This window comes from Stegostoma tigrinum, chromosome 19 (genome assembly GCF_030684315.1).
Source record: "Stegostoma tigrinum isolate sSteTig4 chromosome 19, sSteTig4.hap1, whole genome shotgun sequence".
Taxonomy (NCBI): domain Eukaryota; kingdom Metazoa; phylum Chordata; class Chondrichthyes; order Orectolobiformes; family Stegostomatidae; genus Stegostoma; species Stegostoma tigrinum.
Genome location: NC_081372.1, coordinates 40633230 through 40655956, shown reverse-complemented (window position 1 = coordinate 40655956; position 22727 = coordinate 40633230). Strand labels below are relative to the sequence as shown.

Here is a 22727-nt window from a genome sequence, read left to right as displayed (position 1 = left end):
GTGGCGGGGGCGGGGTGTGAGGGATGTGTCGCGGGAAATGCGGGAGACGCGGTCAAGGGCGTTCTCGGTCACCGTGGGGGGAAAGTTGCGGTCCTTAAAGAACTTGGACATCTGGGATGTGCGGGAGTGGAATGTCTTATCGTGGGAGCAGATGCGGCGGAGGCGGAGGAATTGGGAATAGGGGATGGAATTTTTGCAGGAGGGTGGGTGGGAGAAGGTGTATTCTAGGTAGCTGTGGGAGTCGGTAGGCTTGAAATGGACATCAGTTACAAGCTGGTTGCCTGAGATGGAGACTGAGAGGTCCAGGAAGGTGAGGGATGTGCTGGAGATGGCCCAGGTGAACTGAAGGTTGGGGTGGAAGGTGTTGGTGAAGTGGATGAACTGTTCGAGCTCCTCTGGGGAGCAAGAGGCGGCGCCGATACAGTCATCAATGTACCGGAGGAAGAGGTGGGGTTTGGGGCCTGTGTAGGTGCGGAAGAGGGACTGTTCCACGTAACCTACAAAGAGGCAGGCATAGCTGGGGCCCATGCGGGTGCCCATGGCCACCCCCTTAGTCTGTAGGAAGTGGGAGGAGTCAAAAGAGAAGTTGTTGAGTGTGAGGACGAGTTCAGCTAGGCGGATGAGAGTGTCGGTGGAGGGGGCCTGGTCGGGCCTGCGGGACAGGAAGAAGCGGAGGGCCTTGAGGCCATCTCCATGCGGAATGCAGGTGTACAGGGACTGGACGTCCATGGTGAATATGAGGTGTTGGGGGCCAGGGAATTGGAAGTCCTGGAGGAGGTGGAGGGCGTGGGTGGTGTCACGGACGTAGGTGGGGAGTTCCTGGACCAAAGTGGAGAAAATGGAGTCCAGATAGGTGGAGATGAGTTCGGTGGGGCAGGAGCAGGCTGAGACGATGGGTCGACCAGGGCAGGCAGGTTTGTGGATTTTGGGAAGGAGATAGAAACGGGCCGTGCGGGGTTGGGGAACAATGAGGTTGGAGGCTGTGGGTGGGAGGTCCCCTGAGGTGATGAGGTCGTGAATGGTGTTGGAGATGATGGTTTGGTGCTCGGGTGTGGGGTCATGATCGAGGAGGCAGTAGGAGGTGGTGTCGGAGAGTTGGCGTCTGGCCTCGGCGATGTAGAGGTCAGTGCGCCACACTACCACTGCGCCACCCTTGTCTGCGGGTTTGATGGTGAGGTTGGGGTTGGAGCGGAGGGAGCGGAGGGCTGCCCGTTCTGCGGGGGAGAGGTTGGAGTGGGTGAGATGGGTGGAGAGGTTGAGGCGGTTAATGTCTCGACGGCAGTTGGAGATGAAGAGGTCGAGGGAGGGTAGGAGGCCTGGGGGTGGTGTCCAGGAGGAGGACTTGTGTTGGAAGCGGGTGAAGGGGTCAGTGGAAGGAGGGTTGGGTTCCCGGTTGAAGAAGTAGGCATGGAGGCGAAGACGGCGGAAAAATCCCACCCCAAGCCGCACCCCCAGCTACCTACTAACCTCATCCCACCTCCTTGACCTGTCCGTCTTCCCTGGACTGACCTATCCCCTCCCTACCTATACTCTCTCCACCTATCTTCTTTACTCTCCATCTTCGGTCCGCCTCCCCCTCTCTCCCTATTTATTCCAGTTCCCTCCCCCCATCCCCCTCTCTGATGAAGGGTCTAGGCCCGAAACGTCAGCTTTTGTGCTCCTGAGATGCTGCTTGGCCTGCTGTGTTCATCCAGCCTCACATTTTAATATTTATATTTATGTAGGATTGGTTCAATGTTGTCAACACCATCAGATTTAAATTTGATTGGTTTTCAGTATCTAAGGGCGTTGTTTAAATTTATGGGCTAAAATTTGAAAACTGTTGTGTCAGTAAAAATTCTGCTTGGCTGTTCAATGTAAAAATGTTTCCACTCAGGTGCTTGGAGTGCATCTGCACTTTAGACTGCTGCTCAGGCATCCATTTTAACTCTATGCCCACCCCCAAAAAAAAATCACCTTTTAAAGGGACCACACAATGCTTTCCCCCATTTTACAATTTTGCATACACCAACTTCACAACACTTGCAATTAAAACTCACATGTATAGATCATCCAGAAATCAAATGAAATTGTTAATGATTTAATTAACAGCTGCTAAATAACGTAACACGCTTAAGATCATAAATGCAGTAGAAGAAACAGGCTATAAAATCCAAACTTAGCATTTGGAGCTGAAGTAGGAAGCAAACATCGCAGCTGTAAAGAAATTGATAAATAATTAAGCTGTATAAGCAATTTTAAAATTTTGCTGATGTACGTCAAGAGCAAAACCAGATCAAATATTAAAATCTCCAATACTTTCCCTGGATAAGTGCAATAGGTGCAACAGTTACTTGTAACATACTAAAGAAACGAGCTAATCTGGTGGGAATGGCGATTACTTCAGAGAGCAAATATTTCTACCAGAACTGCAATCGTACATTATTTTCTAACCAACCTGCTCAGACATGTTATTTCACACCTCTACAGCAGGCAGGACTTGAACCCAAGTCCTTTGCTTCAGAGGTAGGGGCGCTATCACTGCACCACAAGGACATAACTGCAATTGTAGTTTGGCTTCTAACCTTTCTTGGTAAATAGTCCAGCCAAGCTAAAGCTTGAAAATGTGTTTCCATTCCACCAAATGCATGGCATAATTTGCTGCCCTCTGGCATTCATTTTTTTAACCAATGCCAATGTCTTCGAAGTGGTACAGTTAACTACACTGACATATGGATCAAATCAGTGCTTTGTGATAAATACAGCAATTCCGCTTAAGTAAACACTTTAGTCCTTCATCTAGGATCTCCTTTGCCATTTTTGTTGTTTCATGTTAAGGTGACAGCCCACATGTAACTAAACTGCTCTCCTCCACATAATGCAGTACACTACTACATTCTGGCTGCATTACAACTGCCCACCTCGGAATGACCTAGATTTTTAAAATAATAATGGTGACTAAAACAGTCAACCTTAACCAATATTATTCTATCAAAATTGACAACAACTTCTAAAGTCTATATATAAACATAATAGCACGAAAATTCAGAAGATGCTGCGAGTGATTTAATACTTCTCCAGAGGATGTTCTGTTGTGGCATACTGCTGTATTATACATGAATTCTAGACCCAGGCAGATCTGTACCTTTTAGACAGTTTGATAACATCACAACATGAGATATTCTAGTACAAAAAAAGGTATTTATCTCACCTTAAGTCATATGGGGCGTTTCACAAAGTCAGTGGAGCATCTTCCAGCAATTTTGTGAAACCTAAGTGTTCAGTAACATCAATAAGCACTAAAGCAGGCTGTATGGATATTTGGTAACATAGTTTGCAAGTAATCAGTCCTGTAAATAAACTTCAAGACGTCTATTTCAAGAATCTGACACTGTGTTGTAAAATTATGAGCAAAGAGACAATAAGCCACAACAACAAAAACTAAGTTGCTGGAAAAGCTCAGCAGGTCTGGCAGCACCAGTGGAAGAAAAAACAGAGTTAATGCTTCGGGTCCGGTGACCCTTCCTCAGAGCTGTTCTGAGGAAGGGTCACCGGGCCCGAAACGTTATCTCCGTTTTCTCCTCCACAGGTGCTGCCAGACCTGCTGAGCTTTTCCAGCAACTTTGTTTTTGTTCCTGATTTACAGCATCTGCAGTTCTTTTGGTTTTTAATTCAATAAGCCCCAAACTGTACTACAGTGACAGCTAGTGCCACGGTACTAAAGAACAAAAAAAGTGCCAGCATCATAGCAGACAAGAAAGTCTTTTTCTTAAGAAAGCCATCATCTGTCCAATTTCAGAAGTGAAGTCACAATTGAAACAAAAGACCAAAACTGAGTGCTGAAGCCTAGTGCATATCCTACCTCTCCCTGAACACAGACCAAATGTGCTGCAATTAATCCAAGAGGTGTGACCGTCTTCTGAAATAGTAAGATAACTCGCTCCTCCCTGGTGTGTCACAGCGTCCACAACATGGACTCTGACTCACCATCTATGAGCCAAAATTCCACATGCAGCCAGCACCTGCTACAGATGTGGCCATTATGGATCACAATGGTGTTCACCAGCTCCCATATATTCTGCTACAAATCATCACCCATTCAGCCATCTCTGTTCTTTATTAGAAGTTAATTTCTACGTTAAAGATTTTGAAAGTGAATTTCTTAACTGTACATTCCAACTGTAATAACATTTCCTGATTGGCCAAGCAAAAAGATAAAATATGCCCAAAAGCATTTCCTCTCATTTTCTTTCCCCTTATCAGACCTTTGCAAAGTGAAGCTGCACATCGAGTCATGATAACTGCACAAAGTCTAGATCTAGTTATATCATACATCCACCAAGGTGATATTTGAATGTACAATGTTATGAACCCAGCTGAGGGCAATACTAGACAAGTCAGATCATAGAGTTAATCCTAGCCTGATAGATCAAGATTTTTTTTAAAAAACAGTTGATCACACTGGTGGAACTGAACATATTTTTGAGACTGCCAATGTTATTTAATCAAAGAATGTAAAAGTATTTAATAAATTTTTATTTTATATGATAAAGGAAAAAGTTACATTACGCAGTTAAGGAAGCAAATGATCACCCCTTTTTCCCCAGCAATATCTTTTCCATGTACTCAAAATTTCAGTGTTCAGGGACATGTATATTAGGTGGTTATAGGGGGATGGATCTGGGGCGTGACGCTCTGAGGGTCGGTGTGGACTTGTTGGGCTGAAGGGCCTGTTTCCACATTGTAGGGATTCTATAATTCATCCATTAGTGCAAAAGGTTTGTATGCTGGTACAGCAAGTAATTAAGAAAGCTAATAGAAGATTGTTTTTTCTTGTAAGGGCAATTGAACACAAGGATGAAGGTTATGCCTCAGTTATACAGGGCATTGGGAGACGTCATTGAGTAAAGTATACAGTATTGGTCTTCTCATTTAAGGAAGGATGCAAATACAGTGAAAACAGTTCACAGTTTACTAGACTCTGGAACATACGAGTTGTGTTGTGAGGAAAGATTGACAGGCTAAGGTTATATCTGCTGGAATTTAGGTAAATAAGAAGCAACCTAATTGAGAACACAGAATATGAAAGCATGGATGTGGAAAGGAGGTTTGATCTTGTGACAGAATCTAGATCTCAGGATCAATGTGGAAAAGTAAGGGAGCATTCATTTAAGACAAAGGGAGAAATTTTCAGACAGTCATAAGTCTTCGATACTCACTTCCCCAAAAGACGTTGCAAGCAAAGTCCTTGAATATTTAAGGCTGAAATGTATGAATTCTTGGTAAGCAACGGCTGAAAGGTTATCATGGAGGGGGTTAAGTGGGAATATGGAATTGAGGTTCCAATTTTATCATCCGTGAACTTAAGCAACAGAGTAGAGTCAAGGGGCCCAATGGTCTACTCCTACCCCTAACTCAGTTGTTATGCTGGAACTTAGAAGAATTGAAAAGTTCTGCATTTATGAGGTTGAGCCTCATTGCAAAAGTTCAAATGTTACTTATTGTAGGAGATCCAACTGTATTTGAAGTGATGAATCAATTTCATAATTGCTTTTTTATACCTTCAATAGACTTGAAAAACTAAATTCACACCAGTGAAATGTCACTTCTCTCACCATATTAACTACACAATTTATGTTGCCAAATACTAAACAACTGAGTGGAGATAGATCTTACTATTCTAAGCTTGCATGAAAATTATCCTATATTTTTATGATAGTAAAATTATTGACTGGATTAATATGAAAGCAAGCTGAATATTTAAAATAAAAACAATGGATAGCAGGTGTTTTTAACTTTTTTTGTGTTTATACCAATGTGTCACCATAGAGCCATTTATGTTGATTCTTGCCAAAGACCCCCCCTTGACTTGGTATCATATCTTACCTGTCATCAGGATGGGGAGGTCTATGCCAGAGATTGCTAGATTTCTGTAGGTCGCTTTCTTCAAGGTTGACAAGTGCCACTGCTACGCTGCTGACCACAAGACTTAGCCAATATTTCAATGTTTCACAAAGCTCACATTAAATGGCATTTGTCACTGGTCAGCTCAACTTCACAGTTTATCACTATCTATTTATTCCACTTCCCACTACTCAGTTTTCAATCCCTCCCAAAGTCTAGCAATAAAATTAATGTTTCTTTGGTCAGCAGTTCCCAATCATTGGTATACTGAAAATTAAACGACAAAGCTAGTGTCAATCCCTGTTCATGCTAGCACATCTATTTTTCAATAGTTTGATTTTGCAACTTTTTGATCAACTTCATACACCCTTTCAAACCCTGTATAGCAAATCTTAGTAGCATAGCTATTGAAATGTAGCTTAGGATTGATAGCTGAATTTTCCCTTACCCATGGGTACAGTTGTGTACAATTGTGTACGTTAATGATCCAGAAATAAATGCTGGAGGTATGATCACTGCATTCACTTTGACGAAAATTGGTGTGGTAAATAGCAAGGACAAAAGCCTTAGACTACAGGACAATATAGACAGCTGGGCTGAACAGTGCAAATGATATTTAATCCTGGAAAGTGAGAAAAGTACATTTTAGGAAGAATAACAAGGCAAGAGCGTACACATCGAATGACACGACTCAATGAAGATTACAGGATTGACACTACAGGGGCCTCAACATGCACATCCATACAGTCTTGAAGACAGCAGGACAGGTAGAAAAAAGGTGGCTAAGAAAATGTATAGGATACTGGACTTTATTAGTCAAGGGACTGAATACAAGAGCAAGTTGGATAATGATGGAGCCTTTTTTAAAAAATATTAGTGTTGTAAAGACTAAGACTATTGTCTTTTCAAACATTTCTTTTACCTCACTCAAAAGCAAGCAGATTTCTTTTATTTAAAATTCTCCAAATATTTCATAAGATACTGTATATGAGAAGGATTAACATTTACCATGACAGATAATCAGACATAGCCAGATTCCGCGCTGCTTCTCTCTTCATAGATGCTGCCTGATTGGTGACCATTTCTAGCATTTTCTTATCTTGGGCATATCAGTATATTGTTTCCATTGTTGCATACTTCATAGTAAATACCTTAACTTGTTCTTTAATGCCACCTTATACAAATTATTTGTACATTCAAGTTGTGCTAAATACAAAGCACTCAAATGAATTTCAGCATTGATTTACATGAACTATTATGATGAATAACAAACCAAAACAAAATACAAATTCTGCATACTATTATCTCTGCAATTCTACACATAAGACAAAGTGGTTTAAATGTTGTAGGTCATAAAGCTGCTGAGCTGATTAATAAGTCGATCTGTTCTCAAGCTTGATAATGTATTCAGATTGCTTGCAACAATTGCTGTACCAAACGCTCTAAATTTTTTCCCCATTTTCTGTTTTCTCTCTAAATGAAAACCTTGTCTAAATAAAGTTCCCGTGGGGCTAAATCATTACAAGTTATCTTCAGTGCATATTCTTTCAGACAGCCTAGACTGACTATTTGAAAACCATATTCTACTAACACAATCCTGTCCCTAACTGATTGCATTTAAACTTTTAACTTAAATTTACCAATAGAATTTGAACCAAATTTCACATCCTAATTTAACGTGATTTCCATGTCAACATTGACTTGCAGCTATAGTAGTCTGGTTTACAGTAAAATAAACAAAATTATAGACTGACCAAATTAGGTATTTCAAAAATTGGGGGTGTCTGTTAGCTCAGTTTGACAGATAGCTGGTTTGTGATGCAGAGTAATGCCAAGCACAGGTTCAATTCCTATACCTACTAAGGTTACTAAGAAAGTGCCACCTTCAGTACCTTGCCCATTGCCTGAAGCATACTGATCGTCAAGCTAAACCATTGCCAGTCAACTCTCTCTAATGAGACAGCAGTCTTCTGGGATGATGGCAAATTTACCTTTACCTTATTTCAAAACAAAGCTAGTACTTTTAGGTGCAAATTATATTTAAACCTACAAAGAATTAAAGCAATTGAATTAACCAAAAAAATTCACATTCATGTTAACTAAGTCAAAATTATAACCATTTACCTACCTACTCTGGATTGCAGCTGCTCATGTTTAACCCTGTGTATTTGACTATGTTGAATGAACAATTGCTAAAAGTTCTCTTTTCTGGCCTGACTGCAGTGTTGATACCATTGTGCTTCCCTAAATCAAATTCAAAAAGTTCAAGCAACACTCCTTCTTTCCAATCTGGGGTTAGCAAGTGAAAGAGTGATTTTAGCATCAGCAGAGTCAGCTATTAAGCTATTAGCCTAGCCTTTATCTAAAGCCATAAAATGGAAATGATTATTAGATAATTATTTCTTCCTGTCTAAAGTGACAAGGGAAGAGGAAAAACAACAGGTTTTTGTGTTTTGTTATTTTTCATGTGACCTACTCATTTAAGCCCATGAGACCTCTAATCTTTTTGTGCAGCTACGTACGCCTGGTAACTTATAGGATCCAACTCACGCTCACTCACATGAAACCTCTGGAACTGCTGTGTGACCATGTAGCCTAATGAGAGGATATTAAAAATATTCAAATGCGGCAACTGATTAGCATATAAAAAATAAGCACTGGCATTCAAATTCCAAGTTCCATAGAAACAAGGATAATTTATTAAAGATTAGATTAATTAGATTTAAATTGTTAAACATTTAAAAATCAAGATATTTAAATATTAATTATATTCAAATCAGCTAACACTATTACAGTCCAGGAAGATCAGTCTTTGTCCACAACCTTAAATCTGTTTTGGTCATAATACTTCCCTCTATTACTGCTAACATAAAACAAGCACAGCATCTGAAGAGTCAACTTACTAACCATTCTTTTAAAAGGTTCTTACCTGTTCTTTGTAGAAAAACCCTGAGAAGTGGGTTTGCCGTCTTAATTGCCTTCAGATAGTTGTCATCATTATTTATCGGTAACAAATCCCCATGAATGTCAGCATAACCCACTAAAACATCAACGTTTGGAATTCTGTGGACATGCTGCAATAATCCATAAAACTCTTCAAATTTTCCAGGTTTGGATCGATCCAAGGAAAAGCGCCGAAATTCAGCTCCAAACTAAGTAAGTAAAAAGCAAGAAAAAATACTGAAACAAAAAGTGGTGCACGTTTGACCATTTTAAGAGATTAATCTTGGGAATTCAGACTATTAAAATGAATCTACAGGAATACATATCCCTTAGATTATGTATTCCCTGAGTCACTCAGCAAAGAACAGTGTCCACAGGGATTCTCTAATCTGCATCAAACTGGTAAAACACTATCAGTTCCCACTGACTTCACAAAGTTAGAGGCTGATCCAGAGAACAGCCAAAGAATTTACTGGAACATGTGTTTAAGTAAAACGCATAAATCCACTTGACATAACTGGACAAACCAGTATTATTTGAATTTTTAAAATCTCTATCAAACATACTTGTCATGGTTTGAGAAGCAAAAACAAAACTATCAAGCAGCTTACAGGAAAGGATTAAGAAAAAAAAGGTAGTATTAGAAAATAAAAATTTGTGAAAAGAAATAAAACAGGAGTAAACTGCCAACACTGTGCAGACATTCTTTAGTAATCACAGGAATGCACTAACTTATCCAACCTAGATAGGAATGGAGTGGACTGAGGGGATGCAAACATTCTTTTGCAGCTTTCCCGTGGAAAGTCACAGCAAACAAAATCCAGATAACAATGAAAGCAAATAAACCCAGAAAGAGAAAAACAATTCTCTGCTAGTTTCAGAAGTATCAAATGGATAAAAATTGACTCAGAAATGTTATGCAAACAAATTAGGATTGGATTCGTCCATATACGAGGACCACATTTATCAATTAAAACCTTCTAACTGATTAAAGTTTTGACTGCATTTTTGATTTGCGTAATACATTTTCATCGTGGGTGCGATCCTTTGATTATTTTTAACTTATAAATTCGGTGTCACCATCTCACTAACACCCAAAGGAGGACTGAGGTTCTGAAAGCTTGTGTTTTCAAAAAAACCTGTTGGGCTATAACCTGGTGTCATGTGGTTTCTGGCCTTATCCTGCCCAGTTTAACACCAGCACCTCCACATCCTGTCCTATCTTTGACAACACTTTTGGAAATAATGATCGGCAGAGCCTCTTCAATCATGCTCCATCAGTAAAATGTTTTAGGGAGCTATGTGAAAGGAAGGAACTAGAAATAATGAGAACTATTTCTAAATAACACGTTTGATAGGATAGACTTCCACACAATGCAAAACTGCTTATAATACCAACATGTAAGCTTTTAAAAGGCACTGCTTCTCTGTCCTTCCTCCCAATATCCTCCATATCATAAATCAGATTTCTCATAACAAATATGCTTCACATTGGCATATGTGTATTGTTCTTCTGGAGTATTACTGTATATACATCTACATTTTTAAGAGCATAATGCAGAAAAAATTATAATGTGCATCAATAAAAACCAAAAATAATAAAATTCACCAATTTATAAATTATTCATTCATTCTACTATCATATATCTAAGGAGACACAGTAAAAAAGTGTGCTGTCACCCCAAACTGATGCCATTTTGGAGGTACAGAAGAATGAAAAGAAAGCATGTAAATAGAGCTGATCTTCATCAGCCCTGGTTCACACACACAGTGATCACTACAGCCAAGAGTCCCTGCTCAGATGCCCCGCTGTCCAAGCATCAGGCCTACAAGCCGGGAGTGCATGACTGGGGGTAGAGAATGGACGGGGTGTTGAAGGGATCAGTACAGGTTTGTAGGGTAGCTGTTATTAGGTAACTGTTATTATATAGGGTGTATACACATACACCCTTTGTGGAGGGTCACCACATAGTCACCCTATGTGGTTCAAACCTATAATCTAAACAACATGATATCTCAGGTCCTTCCTTCTCCTTCCACCAGCCTCAGATAATTATATTGGACATTAAAGCAATAAAGCACAGAGTCGATTATACAACGTGGAAACAGACCTTTTGGTCCAACTCATCCATACCGACCAGATATCCTAAGCTGATCTAGTCACATTTGCCAGCATTTGGCTGAAATCCCTCTAAACCCTAAACTAGTCATGTTACCATCCAGATGTCTTTTAACTATTGTAGTAATGCCCACCTCCACCACTTCCTCTGGCAGTTCGTTCCATACACGCACCACCCTCTGCATGCAGAAATTATCAGTCAGGTCCTTTTGAATCTTGCTCCTCTCACCTTATACATATGCGCTCCAGTATTGGACTTTTTCCCTACCCTGGGAAAGAGACCATGGATATTCACCCTATCCATGCCTCTCTTGATTTTATAAATCTCTGCAAGGTCACCCCTCAGCTCTGACACTCCAGGAAAAACGTCCCACTCTATTCAGCCTCTCTCTATAGCTCAAATCCTCCAATCCCGGCAACATTATCTCAAATCTTTTCTGCACCCTTTCAAAGTTTAACAACATCCTTTCTATCGCAGGGAGACCAGAGCTGAACTCAGTATTGGAAAAGTGGCCTAACCGATGCCCTGCACAGCCGCAACCTGACATCCAAGCTCCTATACTCAATACACTGACCAACGAAGGCAAGCATGCTAAACACCTTCTTCACTACTGTCTACCTGTGACTCCACTTTCAAGGTACGATACACTTGCACCCCTCGGTCCCTTAGTTCAGCAACACTTCCCAGAAGTACAAGTCCTGCATTGGTCTGTCTTAGCAAATGCAACATTTCACATTTATCTAAAATAAACTTCTTTTGCCACTCCTCAGTCCATTGGCCCATCTGATACAAGTCCCATTGTTCTTCTGGTAACCTTCCTCATTTTCTACTACACTACTAATTTTGTTGTCATCTGGAAACTTACTAAACATACCTCCCATATTCACTTACGAAAATGATGAAAAACAGTGGACCCAACACCAATACATCTGGTACACTGCTGGTCCCAGGTCTCCAGTACTAAAAACAACCCTCCACCATCATCCCTCTGTCTCCTACCTTCAGGTCAATTGGCCAGCTCACCCGGGATTCCACATGATCTAACCTTGCTAAGCAGCCTACCATGCAGAATCTTGTCCAATGTCTTGCTGAAGTCCGTTTAGAGAACATCTACAACTCTGCCTTCAATCTTCTTTGCCACTTTTTCTTTAAAAAAATCATTCAAGTTTGAGAGACATGATTTCCCACACAACAAACCACGCTGACTCTCCCAAATCAGTCTTTGCCTTTCCAAATACTTGTAAATTTTGCTCCTCAGAATCTCCTCCAACCTCAGGAATTCTTTAAATTGTTCATTCAGAGGTTGACTGTCGCTGGCCATGCCAATATTTATTTCTCATCCCAGGTTTCCTTGAGAAATTGTGGCGAGCTGCAGACAGCATTCAGAACCCATACCTCCACCACATTGCTAATTCAACATCAGTCTGAAAACTCTCTTCCGAGAGTATTTTCCTTGCCCCATTGATGCTCTGGAACTACAAAGTTGAAGAAAAAATTTTGAGCTTCCTCCTCACTGGAGGGGCTTCAGGCTATTATAAATTGCTCCAAAAACTTGGTCATATTTTGACAGCTATGGCAAATTACATGACAGCAAGAGTCAATCCACAATACATCAAAATAAAATAACCTACAACATTCTTTCCTCAAAAACAAAAATGCCCATCTCAGTTTAAGCTATATTAATTACAGACAAACAGACTAACAGCAGAAAAACTATTCAATGACAGATGAAAATAACGTTGTTCAGCCCGCCTCTGCAAGACAAAAGATGCTTCAAACAATTCCTGGATCGGGATCCAGATCTTCATCTAAACTAATCCGAACTTCTTTGGCCATGCAATGCATATCAAGCTTTGTTAAAACCCATCCATTTGTTTTTGAGATAATGTTATTTACAGTTAAATAGAGGCAAAAGTCATTATCTTCACTTGCCTTCAATTGGGTGACATTACTATGTAACTGAACAAAATATCACAAACTGTGAAAAACGCTTTCTTTAAATATAAATATTTCTTCACAGTGGAAAATCAATAACTTTAGAGAGCTAAGAAAAACACCTCAAATAGAATTTATAAAATGAGTGTCATTTTGTGTCTCATATGAATTTCTGCATTTAGATTTCATAGTTAAGCTCTAACAATATTACAGCTGCTCATACAGAGAGGGAGCCAGGTATCAGTGCTAATCACAGATTAACAAATAAAGTGCTGCCTTCTAAAAGACAACCATGGGTGGGAGGGCTTTAAAATCTTAACCCATGTAATTTAACTCCACAGATCAATGCACGAAGCTCAATGATAATTATGCACTAACACAATCCAATCTGGAACTTAGAATGCAACTGTTACAGACCATAATTCTACAGTCTATCAAAATTAACATTTTATTTGTTTAGAGATAGTAGGAACTGTCGATGCTGGAGAATCTGAGATAACAAGCTGTAGAGCTGGATGAGCACACTAGGCCAGGCAGCATCAGAGGAGCAGAAAAGCTGACCTTTCAGGTCTGAACCCTTTTTCAGAAATGGGAGAGGAGAAGGCGCTCTGAAATAAATAGAGAGAGGGGAGTCAATGATAGAAGGTGGATAGAGGAGCAGATAGGTGAAGAGAAGATGGACAGGTCAAGGAGGCAGGAATGACGCCAGTAAGGGTGAGTGTAGGTAGGGAGTTGGGATGGGGGTTGGTCAGTGAGGGAGGGAGGAAGGGAGGGAGGGGCGAGTAGGTGGGAGAGAAAGCTGACAGGTCGAGGAGGCGGGGATGAACCAGGTCTTGGGATGAGGTCAGGGTTGGGGAGCTTTTGAAGCTTGTGAAGACCACATTGAGACCATTAGGCTGCAGAGTTCCCAAGCGGAATAGGAGGTGCTTTTTCTCCAGCCTTCGAGTGGCATCATGGAGGAGGCCCAGGATGGGCATGTCGTCCAAGGAGTGGGAGGGGAGCTGAAGTGGTTCGTGGCTGGGAGGTGTTGTTGTTTGTCACAAACTGAGCATAGGTGCTCCACAAAAGCAGTGTCCAAGCCTCTGCTTAGTTTCCCCAATGCAGAGGAGGCCACTTTGGGAACAACGGGTACAATATGCCACATTAGCAGATGTGCAAGTGAACATCTGTTTGATGTGGAAGATTTTCTTGGGGCCTGGGATGGAGGTGAGGGGGTAGGTGTAGGGATAGGTGTAGGGGCAGGTGTGGCAAGTCTTGCGGTTGCAGGGAAAAATGTTAGGGCTGGTGGGGCTAGTGGGGAGTGTGGAGCGGACAAGGGAGTCACACGGAGCAGTCCCTCCAGAAGGCAGATAAGGCTGGGGAGGGAAATATATCCTTGGCAGTGGGTCAGATTGTAGATGGTGGAACAGGCGGAGAATGATGCATTGAATCCAGAGGTTGATGAAGTGATCGTGGTTTGTTTCTACAAAGGTTTTAAAAGAGCAAATACTCCAGTTCACCTATAGACATGACAATATCCTAGATGTTTGAAGTCTGAAAAGGATATCATGTATTTTAAAACTAGGGGAGTTGGAAAAGGCAACGAATTCAATGCATCCAAAATATTATGAACAGAACAGAAGCCAATAAAATAAACTAAAAGTAACACCCTGAATCAGATCACTTAACTGAGAATATACAAGACGTTATCACTTTAATATTTTCTTTTTTTAAAAAAAATTCATTTTGGGATACGTATGTCACTGGGTAGGCTAGCATTTACTGCCCATCACTAATCATCCAGTTGGTAGTTAACCATCAACTATGTTGTTGAGGGTCTGGAGTCACATTTAGATCAAATCAGGGAAGGATGGCAATTTCTTTCCTTACAGGACATTAGCGAACCAGATTGGTTTCTCCAACAAATAACAGAAGCTCATGGTCATTATTACACCACTTCCTTTCTTCAACTAACTCTTGGACCAGCTATCTGACATTTAATCATTAAATTTTCTACATCAGACAATTTTACAATGCTAGAAATCTTCATTGTTCTTCAGAGATAGCAAGAACTGGTGGCTGAGGCAGATGCTGGAGGCAGAGTCAATATAGTCAGGACTGAAGAAGGATCCTAACCCTAAAACATTGATCACTTTTGTCAAGTTGCTTAATAAATTACCAATACATTCAATTTGAAGCAAATATAACATTAGTATATTTACTACCTTCCACTTCAACAGAAACATATGGATTTCTTACACATTCAAGTTGTTTTGTGATTGGGATAAATTGGGAGCCCATCCACTCTGGGCATCAGTAGATAAACATTTAAGTACATAGGAAACATGGTCTAATTAAGGAAGTTGTGATCAAGCCATTTATGCGATGAGAGAGTTTTGGATGTAGTTAAGTCTATTCAGACAGGCAATGATTGCTAATATTACAATAAAATAGCCAAATTGTTTGCACACAAAGTAGGTTTCTGTCAAAAAACCAGTCAAAAATTTTCATTCTGACAACTTAATACACTTAATTCTGTTTATTTTAAATACATTAATTCACATTGAAATAAAACACAAGTTAGTAAGATCTGACAAACAACAAGAAAATTTTTATAAGCCTGTGTGCATCTAGTGCAGATTGCTTTCTTTTTGGGCTGAAACCGATCAACTTACATAGGATCGTCAAATTCCCTTTCCATTTTAACCAGCTTCCAGACAAATCCTTATGGGAACACGAATTTTAGCTACATCGCTAATTGCTTTGTGTTGGCATTTACAAGCCTCTTTACTACGAAATTTCTTACAAAAGCAAGAAGCATTAAAATAACACGCAATGAACTGCACAAAAACTTGTTACCGCCGCCGGCTGTTCTCTGAAAGATCTCGACGCCTTTATTACTTCCTTGAACTGTACTGTCACCTGTTCCAACTCCCAATAAACAAACCGTAGAAAAGAACATAAAATATTGCTCTAAAATCTCCTTTTGGAACAGGCCTGTATCTGACCGTCAGATTGAACCTTGACCTCAGCAGCCTGCTGACAGATCCTATGCCAACATTAGCCGGGGCCGTGGTATTAATTTCCCTACAACTACTGACTGGCAAAGCACGAAGTTCCCTCCGCCTTTCCTCGGACATTGCGCCTCCTTATACACACACACCTTACTCTTCACCTCCACGGTCTCCAGGCTTCTGGACGCCGTCCGGTGATGAGTCTTGATCATTTTCGGAAGAACGTTTGTTGGCCGTTTTCGTGCCAACTGCTCGCCCGATCTTCCAAGGGCAGCAATTTGAATCGGCCCGAGTGCAATGAGGGAGATGGTGGGGGTAAAGTACGTAAAAGATCCGGGACTAATCTCAGACCCTCGCCAAACTCGTTCGAACACTGGTTCCGCCGCCTCCAGCCGGTTAGTAGCGGCTGCGCGTGCCCAGTTCCTCCTCCACCCACCCGCAGCTCAGCCTCGCGCCCCCTCCTAACGACCGGCAAACTCCGACTTCGTTACCAGATGACGTCACTCGCCCCGGAAACCCAGCCTCGGTTTCACCTGTGTGTGTACGCGCACTCAACCCGCTGCATTATTTCGAGCGGACACCCGTTCATTCTATTGTCTGAAGAAGGATCTGGGCCCGAAACATCAGCTTTCCTGCCCCTTTGATGTTGCTTGACTTGCTGTGTTCATCCAGCTCTTACACCTTGTTATCTCAGATTCTTCAGCAGCTGCAGCTCCTACTCTTTAGTTCCCTTGTCCGCCCGGCCTTCGTGCATTTTTAAAAGCGCGCGCCCCCGGCGGTGGTTGACACCATCGCGCGTCCAGGTGTCAGACATGCCTTGAGGAAGCAGGTATCAAGTAGGTGTCTGGGATGACATCCCAAGAGTAACAGCTGAAGCAAAAGTTTTTCAAAGTTCAGTGAACAAGTTTGAAACTTCTGCTATCTGTTCGGCATAATTATCCTAACTTTACTGATAAATGTAAGAAAGCCTAAAATGAAAGACTTAGTCCGCATCATCACCTTAGAAATGAATATTCTCTTTTCAGATGCTATTTAAAGGACCTTTAGTTAATGTTGTGGATTTTATGCTTTGTATTATTTGATTTTCATTCTTCGATCAAATGCTTGCGGCCGAAGCTAATTAAAATCAGTTTCACTAACGATTTTAAAGTTTTCAGAATTTTTCCCCCGTTTTGTTGGTCCTTTCCAGACCCTAGTCGTTCTCAACTGTTAAAACTCAATTTTCCTTCCCGAATGTTCTTCCCTACTCCGTCGCCATCGCACATTGACTTAAGCTCTTGGAGAGGGAAAAAAAATAGTGACTGTCGAGATATAAAAACAGCTAGAGTTCTACAACGGAAGAGTGTAATTAACGTTGATCCCATCAGAAATTGAGATTGGGAAAGTATAAATCCAAGCAAATAGAAGTAGGACCTTTAGAAAGCTATAGCACTATCGATCTGAGTGAGCATAATTTTATTATAGGGAAATGATTTTTGACATTTTATTTGATGATTTCAGAATGTGATAAACAGGATAAATAAAAGAGAACTAGCAGATGTAGTGATAATAAAATGTGAGGCTGGATGAACACAGCAGGCCAAGCAGCATCTCAGGAGCACAAAAGCTGACGTTTCGGGCCTAGACCCTTCATCAGAGCAGGCCAAGCAGCATCTCAGGAGCACAAAAGCTGACGTTTCGGGCCTAGACCCTTCATCAGAGGGTCCTCTGATGAAGGGTCTAGGCCCGAAACGTCAGCTTTTGTGCTCCTGAGATGCTGCTTGGCCTGCTGTGTTCATCCAGCCTTACATTTTATTATCTTGGAATTCTCCAGCATCTGCAGTTCCCATTATCTCTAGCAGATGTAGTGAACTTGAACCAAAAGGTGCTCAGAAAGGTGCCACCTAAAGATGTTATTGCACAAGATAACAGCTTGAGGTGTTGGGATAATATATTAACATGGATTGAGGATTGGTAATTCAACAGGAAATAGAGAGTTGGGATAACAGACCATTTTCTATATGAATCTGTAATTGATACAGTACCACAGGAATCAAACTATCACAAAAATGAGAGTTGGATCCCCAACCAATAATGAAAACGATGCTTTTATCTCCACTCTCTGCCTTCTATAAGTCAGCCAATTGTTTGTCTATGCCAGTACCTTGCCTCTGTCAGGACTCATTTAACAGCAACCTGTGCAGCACACTGTCATAGACCTCCTGGAAATCCAAATACATAATCTGCTGACTCTCCTTCGTCTAACTTGCTTGTTACTCCTCACAGAATTCTAACAGATTTGTCTGGCATGACCTGCCCTTGACAAAGCTGTCCTGACACAGCCCTATTCTACCATGCACTTTCATGTACTCTGCAAACTCATCCTTAATAATTGGACTTAACTAGCCTATGTTTTCTTGTCTTCTGTCTCCCTGCCTTCTTAAACAGAGGTATTACATTAGTCTTTTCCCAGTCCCGTGGGTGCTCCCTGACTCCACTGATGGCTGGAAGATCAGCACTAATGCCTCCACAATCTCCTCAGCTATCCTCTTCAGAACCCTGGGGTGTAGTCCATCTGGTCTGGATGATTTATCCACTTTCAGACCTTTTAGCTTCCCCAGCACCTTCTCTTTAATGATGCTTACCTCTGCCCCCTGATTCTCTTGAGTCCACTCTGAAATAACTACAGACAGGCAGATATCCCATCACAAAGTCACCCATTATTTACACATGGAAAGTCCTTGACGGTGGTACAGCCTCAAAAGAGTCAACTCCCAGAGTGTTGGGATATCTGACACTTCTGTTTTTACCTGTCAGCAAGGGATCCCTGCTTGAACCAGATTATCAGCCCCAATCAGGGAACTCATATTCTTTGAAGTCCACCTGGCTGACCTCATTGCAATCATTACACATTCGTGCCACTCTTTTACCTCTTACATATCTGAAAATACTTTTGTAGTCTTAATTTGTTACTAACTAGCTTGGCCTCATATTTCATCTTCTCCCCTCTTATTGTGCTTTTAGTTATTGCTGGTTTTAAAAGGTTTCCCAACCCTCTGGCTGCTCACTAATCTTCACCACATCATTTTGTTTTTGCTTTTATGCTGTCTGTGACATCCCTTGTCAGCCACAGTTGCCTTGTTTCTTCTTCCTTAGGATGAATTTCTGCTGTGACTCCCACATCACCCCTAAAAACTCCTGCTGTTGCTGCCCCACTGCCTGCTCTCCTGGGCTCCCCTTCCAACTAACTCTGGCCAGCTTCCGGAGCATGTCTTTGTTGTTATCTTTACTCGATTATAATACCATTACATCTGATTCCAGTTTCTCTCCCTCAAACTGCAGAGTGAATTCTATCGTATTACGATCACTGCCTCATGGGGTTTCTTCACCTTTAGCTGCCTAATCAAGTGTGCCTCATTATACATCACCAAATCTATAGTTGCCTGTTCCCTACTGGGGTCTGCTACAAGCTGCATCAAAGGACCATATTGTAGACATTCTACAAATTCCTTTCCTTGGGATCTGCTACCAACCTGCTTTTCCCAGTCTACGTGCATTTTGGAGTACCCATCATTTTTGTAAAAGTGCCTTTCCTAATGTGTCCTTTCTATCTGCTGATTTATTTTCTTCCCCAAATCCCGACTACTGCTGGAGTCATGTGATTTTCTCCTTTGCCATTCCTCAATACAGATTACATGTCTTGCTCTATATCACTTCTTGCTATTGATTTAATTTCATTTATTACTAACAAGACTGCTCAGCCCCCTGTGCCCATCTGCCTGTTCTTTCCATAGGACATGTATCTTTGAATATTTAGTTCCTAGCCCTGTTCCTCTTGCAGCCACATCTCTGTGATCCCCACAACATTGTACCTGTCAATTTCAAACTGTGCAAAAGCTTATTTACCTTGTTTCATATGCTGCATGCATTTTCGTACAACACCCTCAGTCCTGTGTTAATTCCACTCCATCGCTGCCACTTCTCATAGTTGTCCCCATATCTGCTATACCTGAAGTTGGATTCCTGACACTTTCCATCCTCTTTGTCTTATTATTTATTCTGGAAACTTTAATAACCTCTGCTGAGTCCTACCCTCAGCCTTAAACTTTTTCCATAATTTTCTACATAATTGCAATTGAACCCCTTCCCCCCCATTGCTATTTAGTTTAAAGTCATAGTTATGTGATTCACCAAGACTGTGCCCAGCATGATTCAGGTGGAGCCTGTCCCATCTGAACAGTTCCCTCATTGCCCAGGACTGGTGCCAATGTTCAATAAATTTGAACCCATTTCTCCGATACCAGTCTTTGAACCACACGTTTACCTCTTTAATCTTGTTGCACCTGTATCAGTTAGCCTGTGGCTCATGTAGTAATCTGGAGATTATCATCTTTTTGGTTCTGAGTTTTAATTTGTCCCCGAGCTGCTCTATGCCCTCTTTCTACCAATTAACATTGGTACCTATGTGGACCGTGCCAACTGGATCATTCCACTACCACTCCAAGCCTCTTTGCAGCTCAGCTGAGATATCCTGAACCTGGGAACCTGGCAGGCAACTCAACCTTCAGGTCCCTGGATCCTGGCCATAGAGAACAGTGTCTATTCTCCTAACTATACTATCCCTGATTACAATTACTTTTCTCTTTTTTTCTCTCCTCTTGAATGTCTCTCTGTTCAATGGTACTATGGTCAGTTTGTTCATCCTCCCTTTCTCATCCATACAGGAAGTAAAAATGTCAAACATGTCAGACAAGGTCTCGGTTAAATCCCCTTCAGCACTACCCTCTGCACATTCCTCTACTTGCCTCACTCATAGTCACACCCTCTTGTCCTTGACCACTGACCAAATTTGAGGGGTGTGACTGCTCCTGAAACAGAGCATCCAGGCAACTTTTCACCCTCCCTGATGTGATGCAGTCTTCAAACCTCAGACTCCAGCTCATCAGATCTGCACTGGAGTTCCTGAAGCAATCAACACTTGCTACGCATGTGGTCACTACGAACCATAATGAGGTCCACACCGTCCCACATAATGCAGGTATAACACATAGCCTGGCCGTGCATCTCTATTTTAGTTATTTAATTCTTGAGTTGATTTTTTAAAAGTTCCAATTGTTCTTTTAGTTTGTAATGTGTATGTATTTCCCTTATTTACCCTCAAACTGAAAGTAACCTATAATGGTCAAATTACCAGCTATTACCAACTTAGGTTTCCCTATGATGTCACTCTTTCTTTTGTGCTAGTGCCCCAATCCTAGGCTTCAGTTTATCCTGTAAAAGACCTTCTAAGTCATGAGCCGAAAAAACAAAAAAGCATCTTTTCCCCCTCTATACCAAATTTGCACGCTGCCTCCAAGTTCCCCAACTATATACTCAGCCAGGCTGTATCGCATTTTGGATGTGATCACTCCTTCCTGACTGTGCGCAGCCTACTGGTCATGCCCACTGAGATCAATATCTGTGACCACTTCATACATTTTATTGCATTATTCTATACATTAAGACACAAGGTATTAACCTTGTGTTTTTAACATTCTTAGTCCGTTCACTATGACCCTGCTCAATTCTAAGCCATGATTATCACTTCTTTTCCCATTCTGTCTGATGTTTTAGTCCTTATTTGTCTATATAGGTTCCCATCATCCTGCCATTTCAATTTAAACCCTTCCCAACCACACTCGCAAATACATCCCTCGAATATCAGATCAGGTCCTGCCTAGGTACAGCATTTCCAGCCCACACTGGTGTCAAGTCTCCCAGAACTCATCTCAATGCCCCAGTCATCTCAAACCGTCTGCCTTGCATCATCTCCCCAGCCACATATTCATTGATATTTCCTGCTATTTCTACTCTGACTAGCATATGGCACTGGTAGCAATTTTGAGGTCGCTACTTTTGCAGTCTTCTTTTTCAACTTCTTAACTCCCAATATTTTGCTTTTAAGACTTCATCTCTTTTCTTACCATGATCACTGGGTGTTAACCTTCCCACTTCAGAATGTTCTGTAGCAGCTCCAAGACATTCTTGACCTGGGAGACAACATTCTATCGTGAAGTCTTGTTTTTAGCCGCAGAACCATTTATGTGTCCCCCTTACTATCAAATCTATTATTATAGTTTCTCAGTCTTTTTCTTCCTGTCCTGTGCAGCAGACCTAACTGTGATGCTGTGATTTGGCTGCTGCCACTTTCTTCTGAGAGGCCATTTCCCCTAAACGGTATCCAAAGTATTCTATCTTTATGGCAAGTGAATGGCTGCAAGATATTCCTGCGCGACCTGCCTAGTCCTCTTACGCTGGTGGTTACTCATTCCTTCACTGCCTGTGAAGTCTTAGCCTGCGGAGTGACCCACCTCTCAGTACATTTTAACTGTGATATACTCAGCTTCGCAGACGCTTAATAATGTCCCCAGCCACTGCTGCAGCTCTGGAACTCAGGTTTCTAGGAACTGCAGCTGGAGACACTTCCTACACAGTTGCTAATGCAGGGTCTTTGAACTGAGCCTGACTTTCCACATAGAGCAGGGGGAGCATACCACCACCTTGAGCTTTCATTCCATATTTTAAACCTTTAACTTAAATGCTTGGACTCTCCTTAAACTCAAGTTATATAAATTCAAGGACCCCTCTACCTCGGATTTCTGAACTATCGTCTTTATGTTCTTTAAGCAAATCAAAATTTTTGAAACTATCAGCTTGAACAGTAGTAGAATAGTATTAAAGCAGTATAAAACGTACTAAAATAGCACAAAACAGTATATAGTTAGAGTAAGATAGTAGGAACTGCAGATGCTGGAGAATCTGTGATCACGAGATATAGAGCTGGATGAACACAGCAGGCCAAGCAGCATCAGAGGAGCAGGAGGGCTAACGTTTT

General features: G+C 41.5%; 1 protein-coding gene across 1 annotated transcript in view; it reads right to left on the bottom strand.

Moving 5' to 3' along the window:
* pard6b (par-6 partitioning defective 6 homolog beta (C. elegans)) overlaps positions 1 to 16273 on the bottom strand; it is an 89938-nt gene extending 73665 nt beyond the window's left edge. The window contains exons 1-2 of the mRNA XM_059652827.1: positions 16024 to 16273; positions 8813 to 9035 (exon numbers count right to left, since the gene is read on the bottom strand). Coding sequence (XP_059508810.1) covers positions 8813 to 9035; positions 16024 to 16086 — 286 coding nt within the window. The 5' untranslated portion in view covers positions 16087 to 16273. The remainder of the gene's footprint in view (positions 1 to 8812; positions 9036 to 16023) is intronic.
* Positions 16274 to 22727: the final 6454 nt, after the last annotated feature.